The 17,913-nt window shown below is 46.5% G+C and overlaps 1 protein-coding gene across 7 annotated transcripts in view; it reads right to left on the minus strand.

Annotated features, from left to right (window-relative positions):
* Positions 1 to 15,141, minus strand: part of SETD2 (SET domain containing 2, histone lysine methyltransferase) — a 41,107-nt gene extending 25,966 nt beyond the window's left edge. For 2 of the 7 annotated variants that reach the window (XM_032951491.2, XM_032951490.2), the window contains exons 1-7: positions 11,971 to 12,279; positions 9,987 to 10,002; positions 5,228 to 9,813; positions 4,783 to 4,911; positions 4,179 to 4,307; positions 3,509 to 3,632; positions 3,299 to 3,376 (exon numbers count right to left, since the gene is read on the minus strand). In XM_032951491.2, coding sequence (XP_032807382.2) covers positions 3,299 to 3,376; positions 3,509 to 3,632; positions 4,179 to 4,307; positions 4,783 to 4,911; positions 5,228 to 9,813; positions 9,987 to 10,002; positions 11,971 to 12,269 — 5,361 coding nt within the window. In that variant the 5' untranslated portion in view covers positions 12,270 to 12,279. Of the gene's footprint in view, positions 1 to 3,298; positions 3,377 to 3,508; positions 3,633 to 4,178; positions 4,308 to 4,782; positions 4,912 to 5,227; positions 9,814 to 9,986; positions 10,003 to 11,134; positions 11,273 to 11,298; positions 11,798 to 11,970; positions 12,285 to 12,357; positions 12,377 to 14,322 lie in introns of those variants that run through there. The other 5 variants (XM_032951492.2, XM_076066116.1, XM_076066115.1 and 2 more) reach the window with 5 other exon arrangements.
* Between the last annotated feature and the right edge of the window lie 2,772 nt (positions 15,142 to 17,913).

Consider the following 17,913-nt stretch of genomic DNA (forward strand, 5'->3'; position numbering starts at 1 on the left):
GGACCACAGCTTGGGTCCAGGTCCGCGTGTTGGAGACACTGTAGGACGTAGAACGTAGACGAAGGTTTCTTCAGGATGAACAACAGCGCCGGTCCCTCTGGGGGACCCGCCTTATATCCTCTGTGGCTGGCTCCGCCCTCGGCCACGACCACCTTCCAGAATCCTCGAGCAGAATCTTGACCCTGACACGTGACCACCACTAGCCCCCACTGGGGGCCCCCCTGTGTAGACTTAACCGGTCACGTGTCCTCTGGGGTCAACCAGAGTGCCATGGCCCTCAGTAACCCCATTTCCATGGATGGCACTCCCACACCCTATCATGTAGGGGACGGCACTGCACGCCAAGCGTGGTGCCATCCAGCGCTTTTGATCAGCGCTCACCGAGCCCCTCTAGGGCCGGTACTGCACCCACATCCTTGTGGTGTCTGCAATGTCAATAAACCGCACACCGTACCTCTCTAGGGCCGGCATTACACGGTGACATCCCGCGATGTCACTACATATATCATAACAAATTGGCAGGAAACTATTTTGTATGCAAGCTGCCAAGTCAGACATTTGTTCTTTGGACAAAATGTGCTATTATAAAAACATAACATATTCATCTTCTGGGTTCTTTCGGTAAAGTCACGTAGAATGGAAATAAAATAATAAAAATAATAGAATAAAATTCACGACGTTTCGGCTACAACACAACTAGCCTTCCTCAGGTGAAGAAACAGGACTGTCCGGAAGACAGCGCTTGAGTGAACCCTGCCAAGGTTGGAAGCGTCTTTTAAGCTGTGTGGGAAGAACAGAGCGCCTTGACAAAGGAGTTTACATATAAGTTAGCATGTAACTGGGGGATTAGCATGATGTTGGTGTGAGGGATGAGCACCACGGAGAGCGACGAGCTTTGTTCAGACGGACAAGTCCATCTATGTACGGAACGGAGGAGGGGGGAGAGAAGTTTACATATCCACAGTAAATTAGCATGTAACTGGGGGATTAGCATGATGTTAGTATGGGCGATTAACACCACGGAGAGCGACGAGCTTTGTTCAGACGGACGAGTCCATCTATGTTCGGAACGGAGGAGGGGGGTAAGAGGAAACGGCCACGGTGCGCTGCTCTGTCCTGTGTTGCGTTATAACTATGCTATAAACTAGACTACTATACAATACAATATTATACCTTCCAATCTAAACTACATTGTATAATATCGTATCCATAGACAAACCCCACCCTTTGATTATACAATGCGTTACTATACACTACCCTATACTTTAGACTATAAAATATTAGACTTGTAGTATTCCACTCTGTATTATTCTACTAACCCTACTGTATACCACACTGCTGTATATTCACTATACAATTACGGTACTATATATTGCCTTATGAATTATGTGAAACATTACACTGTTATACTATTTATTATTACACAAAATGCTGATGGTTCAATGAGCCACTCTGTCTACAGGAAAGCTACCCATACGGATGCTTACTTAAAACCGGATTCCCACCACCATCCATCCCAGAAGAATTCCCTCATCAAGACTCTATACCATAGAGCCCAATGCATTTCTGACCAGGAACACATTGCTAGTGAACTCAAGCACGTACACCAAGCTCTCAAGGCTAATGGTTACTCCGACTACACAATCCGCAAAGCCATCACTCCAACCATGAAGAAGGATCCTCTTGAGGAGCCATTCAAAACCATCACTTTACCCTACATTGCGGGGGTCACAAAAAAAGATCTCCAAAATCCTGAATAAACACAAGATCCAGGTCCGATTCAACACAGTACATAAAATCCGTGATCTGGTTCTGTCTGTAAAAGATGTGGTTCCAGACATACAGTACCCGGGCGTCTACAAACTAAGTTGCCTCTGTGGTAGCAGCTACATTGGAGAAACCAAACGACATATCTCGGACCGCATCCGTGAACAAAAGCAGACTTGAAACACGGTAGGACGAACACCTCAGCCGTGGCAGATCACTGTTATAATTAAGTGGGTTCACGTGACATTGACTTCTCCTAGACGGAGGTTCTCTGCAAGCCACCTGGCTACCATGAGAGATTCGTTCATGAGGCTATCCACATATACAAACACAGACAATTTCAACCGAGAAGATGGATTCTGGCTTAGTAACCATTGGAAAGACGTTATAAACCATATCAGTTCTTGATTGATTGTATTTTATGGTGACTTTCAGACCGCAGTCCATTCGCTGGCACTGCCTCTTAGTACCTTTCACACGACGGTCAATAGTTTAGTTTATAGCATTGTGTATATAATAAATAGTATAACAGTGCAATGTTTAACATAATTTATAAGGCAATATATAGTACCGTAATTGTATAGTGAATATACAGCAGTGTGGTATACAGTAGGGTTAGTAGAATAATACATAGTATAATACTACAAGTCTAATATTTTATAGTCTAAAGTATAGGGTAGTGTATAGTAACGCATTGTATAATTCGAAGGGTGGGGTTTGTCTATGGATACGATATTATACAATGTAGTTTAGATTGGAAGGTATAATATTGTATTGTATAGTAGTCCAGTTTATAGCATAGTTATAACGCAACACAGGACAGAGCAGCGCACCGTGGCCGTTTCCTCCTCTTCCCCCCCCTCCTCCGTTCCGAACATAGATGAACTCGTCCGTCTGAACAAAGCTCGTCACTCTCCGTGGTGTTAATCGCCCATACTAACATCATGCTAATCCCCCAGTTAGATGCTAATTTACTGTTGCTATGTAAACTCCTCCCCCCCTCCTCCGTTCCGTACATAGATGGACTCGTCCGTCCGAACAAAGCTCGTCGCTCTCCGTGGTGCTAATCCCTCACACCAACATCATGCTAATCCGCCAGTTACATGCTAATTTATATGTAAACTCCTCTCCCCTCCTCCGGTCCGAGCTCGTCACTCTCCGTGGTGCTCATCCCTCACACCAACATCATGCTGATCCCCCAGTTACATGCTAATTTATACGTAAACTCCTTTGTCAAGGCGTTCTGTTCCTCCCACACAGCTTAAAAGACGCTTCCAAGGTTGGCAAGGTTGACTCAAGCGCTGTCTTCTGGACAGTCCTGTTTCTTCACCTGAGGAAGGCTACTTGTGATGTGGCCGAAACGTCGTGAGAATTTTTATTGTTATTATTATTTTTCTTATTTTATCTCCATTCTACGTGACTTTACCGAAAGAACCCAGAAGATGAATCCCTGCAGTCACGAAAGCTTTAAATCGAAACATAACATATTGTAAAACATCATCATAGCTGGCTTATAAAAACATATGCATACCTTTTGTGTTTCACAGTTGGGATCACAGCTGTGATTCATAAACCTTGAACAATTTCCTTTCAGCGTAGCGTCTATGATCTGTGAACATGATACACATGAGTAAAATACAAGGTATCACTGTAACACTTTGCATTTGCTCACAATTGCCTTGAATTTTCTTAACTGTGTGCAACATTCTGTCTTGGCGCACACCAGAACCGGCAGTGTTACCTCCTCATTCTTCAAGGCCATGAAGTAGAAGTGAATGTTCTTGTTGCGCGCGTACTCTTTGGCCCTCGTTTTGAACTCCTTGTAGTCAAGCACTTCACCACAGTACTCGAGAACAAAGGTGCCTCTGCACGTTCCAACAAAAAACGACCATTGGTGAATATCGGGGGGGGGGACCTTTATAGCCTTTTGACACTATTCACGCGGTGAGCAAAATACTACATATATCAGCTTACCAACACAACCTGAATGATACACAGAATAAATGTAATTGTGTTTGTTTCATTAAATTATTGAACCACTTATTATTTTAATTCACAACTGATATTTGAATTAGGTCTCGAAATGATCTAAACACATTTCCTCTATTTCATTCTGACTTCCTGGACCTGAAGATGCTTGAAGTAGTTTCAAGAGAAATGACGTAATTGCTAAATTTGTTTGCAAGAAATGTTCTTCAACCGATGATCTGAAATAAGTGGGCTCATTAACCGTTTGTACCATGTAATGTTACGTCTATTTCGTGTAGTAGAGGGTCTCAAGGTTGAAATGCAACCAGATCGCTACATGTCCTAACTATAAGAAAATCAATACTGGCTGTGAAAACCTACGTCTTAGGATCACCCAATACCAGTTCACCACGAACACATCTGATTGCTTATAGACTACTCACGCTTGTAGGTCTACGGAGGTGCGAAGGCCCCAGCCTTTCTTGTCCGTCTTGAAGACCTCCACCTTAGCATACTCGCGCTTCTGAAACCTCCGGTTGGTGCACAACTCTCCCGTTGGACAACGCGATGAGCTGCACCAGAGACAAGACACCATGACAACATATTCAACAATTTACTCCTCCAGATGAACACCAATGTGCAAGAGGCTTTTAGGAACTTTGGCTTACATTACTAAATTATTTACAGCTTGTCAAAAGCGGCGCAGCAGTTAGCATACTTTGCTATATGAAGCCACTAACTATAGTTCCGATGCCCAAGCACAGCTAACATCAGGAGGGGGGGGGGGGTGATACATGAACTTGGCAGCCCCTTCACCAATCCACACTGACCGTCATGGAGAACTATGGTCAATCACCATAACCAACAGGAGGCATTCATCTAACGGTGGATTAATAGGCCGTAAAAATTGGTTACATAGCAATACAAAACGTTAATTTATTACTTAAAGCCACAATTCTCAAAACAGTCAAGATAAATATTCAGAGCACTCATTTAAATAGTATATTTTGTATACGAGTGTCAATAAGATAAAATAAATGTTCTCACCATTCGATCATGAGCAGGCGATTCAGACAGTCCTCTCCGCACGCAACCAGTCCCTGTTCTCGCTCCTCCTCCGACATGGAACATTCACACTTCATTTTCTTGATGTCTCGATGAGATTTAGATTTTTTCCTGGTTTAAAAAAAATTAATTACAATTAGAGAAACATGGACATCGTGCTATTCTAGGGAAAAAAAAAAGACTGCCAGGACTTTCCAAAAAGCCCACATTAAGTGTAAATAAAAGCAATGCTGTCATCACAGGAGAAATAACTTAGAATTAAATCTTCAAAAATTACTGTATAAAAAGCAGGTCAGCGCTAATTACGTACTTAACCGGGAAATATGAATTCCAGCATATAAAAGCAAAAATATGCAGTGATATATTTACAACTCCAGTATAATGAGTCCAAATAAACCGAAGCCAAAAGATAAATAATTTTCAATACCTTTCCGACAGATAATGGTTCTCTCCAAGAATGTCGAAATATGAAGGCATTCTTCCTTCAGCTGCCATCGCCTTCCACTTGGCAGCATCTTCAAAATTCTCCATTGGCCAATTGAGCTCCTCAAAAACCTCCGTCTGCTTATTGGTCTCCCCATCCGTGGTGCCGTCTAGTTTCGCATCTCCAAAGTCGGTTTCACTGTCAGATTCAGAATCCGAGATAACTCTTCTCCGGCGTGTTTTTGGAGTTTTGCCCTGCTGCAATTTTGACTCATCTTTCACCTCTTTTTTTGCTGTGTCGCGAGAAAAATTATTTTCATTTTCCTGTTTATTGGAGTCCTGCTCATTTTCATTACTTTTGTCTCTTTTGGAAGACAACTCCAGGTCACTGTTGGGTTTCTCGGTCTTAATTAAAGAAGGAACTTCCTTAATTAAGGACGGAACTTCTAAATTGTTACCCCGAGGGTTTGGGAGCAACGTCTTGTGTGCAAAGTTATTTGATGGTGCGCTGTGCAACATTTGTTGATTAAAAGGCATGGGTCCTTGATGGGGATGAGCCTGACCAGCAAGTAAAGCATTACCTCCAGCCATTCCAGGTCCATGCTGAAAATGCATGTTAATCATGTTCAACCCCAACTGTTGGTTGTAATACAACTCATCTTGAGAAATGTGATTTACAGGAAAGTCTGCCTGACAATAAGGTGTGTTAAATTGATAGGCTACCTCCGAGTACTGACACACATTCTGAGAATTTATAAAGAAATCCTGATTTGGTTTGGTTGTACTCCACCTATCTGGCTGCATTAGCATGTTGCCAGCTTGTTGTGTCGGGTTATTTATCTGTTGATGGCTGCTTTCATGGCTTTTCAATAAACCCGACTGAGTGTCAAAAGCTGGCCCAGAATTAGTTTTGGCACCAGTTTGTTCTTGGTGTGGAGCATGTCTACTCTCTGGAACCCAAGACTGAGTTTTATAACTGCCTTCTTGTTTTGTCGTCATGTGACTGCTTGATTTTTCTTCCATTGATTTTCTATCACTCACACCGCTTGCTGAATGTTGCTTAGAACTTGAACTCTCCGAAGTCTTATGACTACTGTGACGATTTTCTGCAGCGGAATTAGAACATGACGATGACGTTGGGTGTCCTGATTTGTCTCCCGAGTCGCGTTTTTCAGGGGCATCTCTTGAGTGATTCTGTGAAGATTGGCTTGATGTTTTACTAGGCTCATGATGTGTGGGACTTTGCCTTCTTTCGGATCTAAAGCTGGTGTGCCTATCACTTCGGTCCCTCGATCGGCTTCTGCCTCCTCCCCCTCCTCGTTCTTTCGAGTGTGCCCTGAGATTACGATCACGAGAATGACTTCTTCTGTCAGTGCGATCTCTCGAACGTCCTCTTGTCCGCTCAATAAACCGACCCCGCCTGTCAGTACGATCTCGAGAACGGCTTCTTTTGTCCAAGCGCTCAGTTCGGTCTCTTGAGCGGCTTCGGCGATCTGAACGGTCTCGAGATCGGCTTCGTCTTTCCACGCGCTCCCGACTCCTCCTAGCACGGCCTCTGGATCTACTTCTCCTGTCCACCACATCCCTGACTTTGTCCGACCGATTCCTGGACCTGCTTCTTCGATCCAAACGGTCTCTGGACCTGCTTCGTCTGTCTGAACGATCCCTTGACCGACTCCGCCTGTCAGGCCAATCCCTCAATCTGTCAGACCGATTCTTTGATCGGCTGCGCCTCTCTGGACGGTCTTTGGAACGACTGCGTCGCTCTTGCCGATCTCTGGATCGGTCCGAGCGGTTCCTCGATCTACTGCGTCTGCTAGCTCGCTCCCTGGATCTACTTCTTTTTTCCATTCGATTTCGAGATCTGCTGCGCCGGCTTGCATGCTCTCTTGATCGGCTAGGTTTGCGTACGCGATCTCTACTCCGCTCCGTGCAGTCTCTCGATCGACTGCGGTCTGACCTTCGATGTGCATCAGACTTCTCTTTTGAGCTACCTCGATGGCTTACACTTTCTTGTGCCTTGCTTTGTCCAGATGAACGATCCTGTGATTTTCGCTGCCTATCAAGTGAGTTGCGTTGCCTGCTGGAAACGTCTCTGGACCCTTGTTTCCCATCGCCACTTCTTTCTGACCTTTCCTTTGAGCTACCCTGCACATTTGTTTTTTCTACAGTTCCTAACACTTTACAGGAAGTCTCTTGTTTTTCAGACTTCGTGTCAGATTTTGACACAGACTTGTGCTGCATTTCCAGGCCGTCTTTACTACAAACTTCTTGCGTTTGTGATTTTACAATTTTGGAATCATCTTTATTTTCCTGACATTTTTCACTAATAGGATGACTCAAGGTACCAATATTAGACGTTTGCAAAGGGTCAATTTGTGCTTCATCTACAATATCAATGGATTCGCTTTTAACAACAGAAGGATCATTTCCAGATGTATCAACGCTTTCAATTACAACCTCCGTACTTTGCCCAACATGTTTTTCATCTGCTGCTGGAGTCGAACAACCATTTTCACCTGATGGTGTTGAGATGTTCACTTCTAGTGTATCCAGCTCCTTATTTTCCACATCTAAGGTCTGTTTGGTAACACATGGAGTTGGTGAAATTTCATTCACATGAACAGTCTCTTTATCTATTATGGATGTGGTTTTTTCATAATCAATCACGGAAGTATGTTCAACATTTGTAACGTCATCAGATGCGTCAGCCATCTCTGTATCTTCCAAATCATCCTTATTTATCTCTTTCTCTAACTCAACATGATCCTGTTCTTGAGACTTCTCGACTGTGTCATTATTTTCATCGGGTTCACACGTCCCCTTGTCTTGCTTATTCTGAAGTTCCTCAACATCAACACCGTGCATTTCTTTGTTTTCACTAGTCTGCTCAGTGTCTGCCTTGCTGCTATCCAAGTGATGTTCAGCAACCTCATCGTTTGTGGGTTGGCATTTCGGACTCTCGCTCCCATCTGTAGAGTCACTTTCGGTCACCTTATCGGACGTCTTGTGCATTTCATCCACGTCACTGCTGTCTTTGGAACTGCTATCACTCTGATGCACAATTGAAAGTGTGCGACCGTCACCTTCGGCAGCAGCTGCTAGTGAGGTTGCAGGAACGACGACAACTGACTGCAGCTTCACTCTGGGGTACCTGTACTCCCCATCGCTTTCATCTTCTGAATCGGACTCTGTATCAGATTTGTGCGTGCTTTCGTCATCCATGCTGCAAGCCGAAGGAAGCGTGGGGTCAGCTTGAACAGAACCTGTAGGGCTGGACATTCTACTGGCTGAGAGAGAATGGCTTGAGCAAGACTCTGTCATATCTTTCTCATCATCGGCCTCTTCATTGCATTTTGGACTCTCGGTTACACTAACGTGCGGCTCAGGAGGAACATCATTTTCTGTACTCATCTGAAATTGCACAGGTTGATTTAGTGAAGTGTCATTATTTTCCTCAATCGAAACACACATTTCTTGTGAAATTACGTCAACCTGCGTAGGCTGTTTAAATTGCGATGAAGAAATCACATCCGAGCATGCAGAAGCTACGCTGGCTGTCTTGTGTTCGGGCTCAGAATCAAGCACTGCTTCTTTACTTTCGTCAATAATGCTCGCGTCTACAACAGTGGTGGGCAAACAAGACTGCATAGTTCCCACTAAACTGTCAGATGTTTTTGGTGCCAAAACGTTTGAGCTCAAAGCATCTTTATTTAAGGGACTGTCTATGGTCTGTTCTACAGGCTTTTCAGCATCTTTTGGTATGTCCCATCGACTGGCCTTCCGTTTCACCTTTTGTGATTGTACATCAACCTTGATGTTCCTATAAGAAACAATTTTGCACCTTTCACTGTTTTGTAAAACCTCTATTATTTGACCGCTTTTCTGAGCATTTCCAGTCTGTTGAGAATTACTTTCCTTCGTGGTTAATGTTAATTCTGTAGCATCTGGAGTGTCCTTAACTATAATCTCAGCTGCTATGACGACACTGGACACTGGCTGCACTGGAGTCAATTCAGAATCTGAAGATATTTCAGCCAGCACAAGTTTATCACCCGTTTCGGCTGCTTCAGTGTTAACGACAGCTTTGGAAGTCTCATCGTCACCACCACTCACATCCACGCCACCAGCGTTCGCACCATCAGGTTTCTGATCAACTGATCTGGCAACATTTCCAATCAGGTGCGCCTTCTTGTAATGCATTTTGTTCCATTCAATTTTGAACTCTTTTGGAGGTGTAAAACTTTGGCTCAACTGAGCATCAGGACTCGGGAGGTCCCCTTCGCTCCCCACCGCGGGCGCTTGCGATGAAGTGCTTGGTGCGTTCATGTCAGAACCCTCTTGAGTCGAGAGGCTCAGATTTTTCTCCTCCCACAGATTCTCAGCTTCATTGGCGATGGCGAGAGGTCGCAGCTTCAGGATCTTGTTTGGCGCGATGCTGAAGCAGATCTTTTGTCGGCTCTTGTTTTTCAAGTCAATTTTGGAGTTCCGCACTGCACCCGTCCTTTGAGGTGCTTGAAGGCTGGCTGCCTGAAGCCCGGGTGTCGGTCTGCTCTGTACAGGCACACTTGGCGTCGGCTCAGGAGATAGCTGGTAGGTTTGCAATGGTGCAGAGGGGCAGGATACAATAAAAACATGAGTACAGAGCAGTAATTTATCACCAAAAAAAACAATCATTAAAAAATCATCAAGCCTGCAGTGTCATATTAAGAAAATTTTTGAAGTGTAAAGATGTGAAAAGTGACAGTTGAGTTTGTGGTTACCTCTATATCGTCTTCTCTAAACAATATCCAGCAACCAGGAAGGAGCAAGGGCAAGGGAGACAAATATGAGCAGATCAATTATACAGGCAGTTACAGCTCGAGGGCAATCCAACGTCATACACATATGACAAAAAGAATACCAACAGATATTCTATACAGAAACAGGTAAAATCTACGTACCAACTCATATACAGTCAAGTATAGGGTACACCAGTACAGCATACAGTTATGAATCAAATTGGAATTCTCTCCACCTTCATCAACTTGCACCGACCAGCGTGGGTGAAGTATGGTCAAAGCACTTACAGAACCCGCACGGCATGGGGAGGTCATCATCTAGTAGTGGATTAACAGAGCAGTACATGTAAACATGGGGTACACACAACCACATTCAGATGTATATCTTAACACCCATCATAAACAGTACACAGTGCATGCAGTATATCTGCGGTCACATTTATTTTATATACGGTACGCAGAACGTACTGTACATAACATGAAAAACACCAAATGTTAACCTAGAGAACATATACAATAACCGCATCCCACGGCAAAAAACATTTAGGCATGTACAAATTAGCAAGCTCCTACTAAAAGCGATGCAACAACATACACACAGGGTGTGGCCACGACCACGCCCAGCCCCCTTTGTCTTCCCAGTGCTGGTGTTGACCATGCACCATGCACACGTTTTTAGGCTGTGTCAACCAAAGTGAGAGGGCCCTTACGGGCTCAGGATAAAATGCATCAGCGGTCAGTGATACAAATTGGCTTCTAACCCGGATGGGCAGGTTCAATGCAGTAACCCACTCTGACCATACGTATACTGTACACACACGTGGCCATAAGTGCGTGTATACATATATACGGTACTGGTGTATACGCAGAATGCGTATGCAATTAATTAAAACGTGTACACACATGACACGATGTATGCCATAGTAACTGTACTAACGAATATCTGGCCTCGGGTTTAAAAAGAAAATCGTTACGTACGAGCGAGGAGGGAGCGACGGATATAATGATCCGTAAAGTCACGGACCACGCGGACAACACGAACGAACGCGAGGCAGCAGATCGTGCGAGCCACAGCTCCAGCACACAACAGCAAGGGCGACCAACAATCCGCACAAACAACAAAGACTTACACGAGTGCAATGACCACCACACACGCACACCGCGACGACGTCGTTACAGAGGCCCCGCGCTAGTGGCGGTGCAACGACGCCGATCGCACCGTGATGATCATCGCCATCGCCACAGCCACACCGTGATCGCCACCGTCACCACCACTCGCCACCGTCGTAAATACCGGGTGGACGACACTGGCTAGGGGGCGGCGTCCGTGGTGTGCGCCGCCATGCCGAGCAGCAACTATGGAGTCTGTCCGCTCCCACGTGATCACATCGGGATTTAAACAGCGAGGGGATCAACAGCGAGGGAGCGAGGGAGGGAGGGGGTAGAGGGTGAAGGAGGGAGGCTGGAACAGCGAGGGGATCAACAGCGAGGGGTTCAACAGGGAGGCAGGGAGGGGGTAGAGGGTGAAGGAGGGAGGCTGGAACAGCGAGGGGATCAACAGCGAGGGGATCAACAGCGAGGGAGGGAGGGGGTAGAGGGTGAAGGAGGGAGGCTGGAACAGCGAGGGGATCAACAGGGAGGGCGGTTTAACCTCGAGGTAATGCTTGAGAGGGGTACCAGCATGAGAGCAGGAGACGAACACGCAGGTCGAACTGCGAGGGGGAATGGGCGAGGGGGATTAACAGCGGGGCAGGATGGAGGGGATGAAGAGGGGACTGGGCGGAGATAGGATACACACCGAGGGGATGAAGAGAGCGGGGGGGGGGGGATAACCGCGAGGTTAAGGGGAAGACGAAGAGGTGAACACGCAGGTCGAACGGCCTTTGGAGCAAAGGGGGGACGGGGCAGAAAAAAAACACACACACAAATTAACAGAGGTCATAATGTGCGTGGTGATAAATTATACCGGGGACTTAACGAGGAGAATGAGAAGAACGGCGAGGACGGGGTGCAGGTTTGGACGGGCAGCAGCGAGAAGATGAGCGACGGGATGAACAGGGGACTCGTGGGGAGGCAATGGGGAGGATGATGATGAGGAGGAGGAGGGGGAGGAGGGTCGTCGGTGGGGGTAGGAGGAGGAGGGGGGGGCATGGCCGACGGTGAACAGCAGCGGGCGCGCTGCCTCTTTGTTTTCTCGGCCCGCAAGTCTCCAGGCCCACGCGGCAGTTTTACGACAGCAGCAGCGGCGGCGGCGGCGGTGGGCATCGACAACAGCTATCGTCGCAACAGTGACTCCCACCACACAGCAGTTCCCTACAGATACCATCGGCAGCAAGAACAGCTGCACAAGTACCAGTTGTAGCAGCAGCAATAGCAGCAGCATCAGCAGCAGCGCGTAATGGCCACGCAAGCGCCATGTTGGCTGCGCCGGTGGAGGAGGTGGTGGTGGGGGTGAGAGGCGCAAGGGAGGACGGGGAGACTTGGCCGGCATGCCGAGCAGGAGACACACAGGCGGGCAGCAGCAGCAACAGCAGCAGGAACAGCAGCAGGAGCAACAGCAGCCTCCTAACCCCCACCCCCACACAGCCATCCCGAGGACGGCTGCTGTGTCCACACCCCCCCCCCCCCCCGGAAGAGTCAGTCGCCGTAGTGGTGGGAGAGTTGGCGAGGAGGGCTCTGGACACACTCACCAACACCAACAACAACCACCACCACCACCACGACGACGATGACCATCGTCGTCAGCAGGAGCCGGCTCGCCGCTTTGCTTGGGAGGCGGGGACCTTCTCTAGGAAACCCCCTCCAGTTCTGCGTGGCGACCCCTGCGCATCACTTTGTTGGGCTGGGGGCTGTTTGGTTTTGCCGATCAATGGCATGGAGGATAGGGGGGGGACAAGGAAGCTTCGTTGTCTCGTCCTTAGCGAGTGGCGCACACGTAATCGTCGTTGTTATTGTTGTTGAGACTTAAATACCAACAATGTAGCGACAACATCTGGCGTTTGATACTGATGTAAATGGTCGCGTGACACGCATGACCAGACAGAATAGCAGATGATGCGGAGATGTTGGTGGTGTAGATGCAGAGACGCTGGTGGAAGAACTGTATAAAAAAAATAATAAAGGTAAATGCTTTTGAAGTTGAAAATCTAATGTTTTTCTAGAGATGGTGGAAATGAGCGTTTTGCAAGACACGACCCTGACGAAGCCTATTTCCGAACACTCATTACGAAGACCCCCCCCCCCGCCTCCTGTAGTCGCAAATTGTAGGGGAAAGTGTTGTTAGCGAGCACCTATTAAGGGCGGAACAGTGTGCGAGGAGGTGGTGTGGCTAGCACTCCAATGTTGAGGTTTAAACATCGCACTTGCTACTTATTTAAGGCTGTGTCCATCTAAGGGAGGCCCAGGACCGCTGCAGTTATCAGTCGCCACTGATGTTAAGTGGCCTGAAAACAAACTCAGGTTTCCGAGTTGGCAAAACACACTAATACTCAGTAATATGCACCTAGACTCACACCCTCAAGCAAACCTATATGCATACCTCATTCACAAACATACACACGCAATCTACGCATATCGTACATACATCACATTCGCACTCATTTACACTACCTTGGCAATGCTACACAACTGGGCCAGCCCAGCTTCTCGAAAAGCAAAGACTCACCTGGAGTCTTTAAGGTCCCATTAAAAAAAATCCGTTCCCTAGGCCGAGCTCAGGGGTCGCATCAATCTGGGTTAAGTGGCAACTTAAGGGAACGCTACGTTAATGTGGTGGGCAACATGACCCGTCGTGGTGGCCGTGAGAAGATGCGATCACGTACAACTTAAGAGGGACACGTGGAAAGGCCTCGGTCCTCAAGACATGTTCTAGACGATACGTGAAGACTTAGCTCCTCAAAAAAGGTGCCGATTGCTGCTAAGTAACACGACTGCAACACAAAGGTGCACATCTTCTTTCTATACAGCAGCTGCCACTGCTACAGATACTGAGGCCACGACTGGCATTGCTGCGATTGCTACTTATACTGCCCCAGCTGCTTTTGCGCATGCAACTGCTGTAATTGGCATTGTGCTGTTGCATTGCTGGTACTGTTGAGCTGTCGCCGACAGTGCCACTGCTGCCGCCGACAGTGCCACTGGCTGAGGCCGACAGTGCCACTGGCTGAGGCCGACAGTGCCACTGGCTGAGGCCGACAGTGCCACAGCTGCTGCCGCCGATAGTGCCACTGCTGCTGCCGCCGACAGTGCCACAGCTTCCACTGCTGTTGTACCTGAAAGGAAGCCCCCGTGAGCGCGCCCACCCCAGCGCACTACTTACTCTGTGGGATTCAGGGGGTCGTAGATGTCCCCCATGTTGCCTCCGCGCCTCCTACTGCTCGGATGTCGGGGCCGAGCTCCTTTCCCCGTGGCTGTGGCGGCGCGAAGGGTTCCCGGCCCGGCTTCGTGGCATCTCCCGGACGCAAATGACTCGGGCCGGGTTGGCTCACATGCTGCGCCGTCTCATGGTGGACCGAACTATCCCAGTAACTCCAACAAACACGCGCGAGCCTCCTCGCTCTCTCCTGCCGATTTCCTCGACCGCAACGCCGGGGAGGAATTTAGGCAAGACCGTGGGCTCCACGGGCTTGAGCTAGGCCACGGCACACAAAGCGCAGACTCCGAATCGCAATGACCGCCACGCGTATATTTCTGACGATTTTTCTTTTAAAATAAGCCGGTGATATATTCCAGTCTGTTTAAAATGTTAATTAAGCATCTGAATGATTTAGAGGGAATTTTTATTTTAATCTAAAAGCGCGCACAGACACACGCACGCGCTCTCTCGCCCAGAGTCGCTTGAAGGGCCCTCTCTTTAACCAAGAAACGATTACACTCCACCCCCCTTCCCTCCCCGCCCCCCCCCCAAAAAAAACCTCTTCGTCGGTGAGAACGAGAAACAAGCGCGGCTGAGATGTCGAGGTCAATTGCGGTGAAGTATGGTGGAAAGGGCACGGCGAGCGAGGGAATTGAGGAGAGAGCGCAGCGGTGGTGGTGGTGATGGGGGGGGGCTGCAGCGCCACACGAGGCCCCGGCGGTCGCCAGCTGCTCGCGCGCTCGCGCACGCGCGCGCGCGGCATCCGGGACCCCGTGACGTCACGGGAATTCCTCCCCGCACGTCACAGACGACCGCCGAACTCCCAAAACTCTTTTGGGAGGATTCAATTAAAACTTCGACGTCGCTTTAGTTTTGTTCACCGATGTAAAGCATCTCCCCCCACCTACCCACCCTTCAATATATACACACACACACGGCTGATCATCGATTATCCCGCTTCTAACGTTAATCCGGCAGTCCCGGGCGAAACCGGCAAGACCGTTCCAAAATGCGATCGGGCACCATGTGGCATGACAAACAAAACGGTTTCGGGTGTTAAATATTATACACAGTATATTATACGCTACATACAACTTAAACAATTAAAATACTGCACGTATATGTGTATATATAAATGTACCCCATGCAGCCTTCGAGATTGGAGGGGTAAGTACGGTACAGTAAATACACTTATTACGGTAGGATTTTTTGGTGGAAATTTATGCCAATTTCATATAGTAACCAAATAATAAAAAAACATATACAACACCTAAAAACAATGTTATCCAATAATTTGCAAAAGCTATTTTAAATGATGCAATATCCGGCGTTTTAAAAAATCCGGCGCCCCCCCGAATATTAGATAATTATCTAATGTAGCTCTTTTTCAGAAGCGACCTGGCTATAACACATGATAGCTCAACGAAGTGGCTTATCGTTTGCAAAGGTAGAACAGCCAGAATGCTCCTAAGCGCATGATTCTAAATGTGGATGGAAAAAACGGAGGACCTGGAGAGAAATCCACGCGACCACGGGGAGACACCGCAAACTCAAAACATTCAGCAGGCATCAAGGTCGGGTTAGCACCCACGGCCTCCTGTATACCTGGCGACGGAGTTAACATCTCGCCAACCCCGGCGACTTCCGTTTTCTCACCTGCCATGGTTCAATCCACTGCTGGATGATGGCATCCTTCAAGCCGCCACCATTTCTTACGAGCTTGTTGCGATGCAATGGAATATGTACAGCCGTTTTGGCCAATGACCCTTCTTCACAGCATACAGAGGCCAGATAGATTAGAGAATTAAGAGTTGTAGACGACACTTTACACCGCGGGGTCTACACAGGGTGCTTAACAAAAACACTTCTGAGAATTTGCAACAATATCACAAGAAATGTGCCTCCGGGATTTGGCATGTGTTGACAATGATGGCGAACACGTGGAGACTGACTTTTTGAAGCTATTAACATACATTTGTTATCATGTTAGTGTATTATCCATTCTTTTTCCATTAAAAAAGATAGTCACATATAAGTGTTTACATTTTTTTAAGCACCCTGTAAATAAGATGCTGTCTCCAAGACGTTGCTTAATTGCTTCTTATTCTTTGGGTCTTTCGCTAAAGTCACGTAATTAGGTTTAAAGAAAAAAAACTACGACGTTTCGATCACAACACAAGCGATCGTCATCAGGAGGAAAGCTTTAAGTCACGGAAGCTTTAAGTCAATAATTAATGCCTCTTTTAAGGCAGTGTTATTAGCGAATTTTTGTTTTAATATAAAGGAAGGCAGCCCGTGGCTTCTGACGGAATTCAATTCGCATTTTCCTCCAACCGTGACTCTGCTCCCTCTCTGATCTACCCCCCACAACCCATTCCCTTGGTCCCGAATAGCCTATTCCTGTGATTACACAATTCCCAGCGTATGGATTCTTAATTGTAGCGTAATTGTCTTCCCCGTGTTATGTGACTAAAATACAACCTCCAAAGACGTGTAAATTCGACTTTACACCTCGTGTTCACGAGGAATATAAATTGACAATGAAAATGTTGTTAGAAATAACCTCGTCCAAACCATTATAATTGCACCGCGAGGTATATTTGGTCATGTGACCAGGTTGCCTCGGGCATCCTGTGCTGTTTGCTCTCGTTCACATTTACTCTGTCACATTTATTTTACAGATACAATGTATCTAAATTTTTCAAGAACATCAGAAAAATATATTCAGCTTTCAGCAGTGGTAAACACAATGTAGTATTTTAATTGATTATAGTGTGCTGATCTTCAAGGGCACATTAAACATTTTTGATACTCCTGCTGATACTCTTGCTGTTATGGAGTGACTCATGCATGCCAGCTATGGCTGCAAAGTTTGGTCGTACATGTTATGTATATAGTTTATTGTTAAATTTGAATCACAGTTCCTATGATCACTGTTACATTGTTTTTATAGCTTTATTTTGGTGATTTCGAAAACGTATGGTTTAGCCATGTTTGTTTGTTAAAGTACAGAATTAGCCTGATAACTTTAATATAAATTGTCTTATGGTTGTTATTGTTTGACTTGCATCCCACTGGGATTTTCGCATACAGCGTTGATAGTTTTTTTTCTTGAAGACTTTGCCGTTTTTTCCTGGCCTTTTCTGTTACGCAGTCACTTTAAGATGTTCTTTGTTCATTTTTTTGTTTAATGCGGTTGCACCCGAGTAAAGAGCCGCATGGCTCACAGGGCTATACCTAATAAATGAAACTGAAATTACGTGTACTGTAAATGCAATAAATGTGTACTGTACTTAAAAAACACGTACAAAACCTGTTTGCAAGTGGGGTAAAAAGACAGTTGATCCGTCCGGTCGGGGGTGCATAACAACCACAATGTTGAGTCACTGACCTATAATTATTGAAATAGTATTCTTGTAGGACGTTATTGGATATTTATTAACCCTATATCCCACTCATTATCCAGCACGTGTAGCAAAAAACAAACCACCTGTACAAAATTCCAAACGGCATTCATAATACACTGCAAATCATTACAACACAATACAAATGGTA

Source organism: Petromyzon marinus, chromosome 10, assembly GCF_048934315.1.
Source record: "Petromyzon marinus isolate PM22_M1 ecotype Great Lakes invasive population chromosome 10, UKy_Petmar_22M1.pri1.0, whole genome shotgun sequence".
NCBI lineage: Eukaryota > Metazoa > Chordata > Hyperoartia > Petromyzontiformes > Petromyzontidae > Petromyzon > Petromyzon marinus.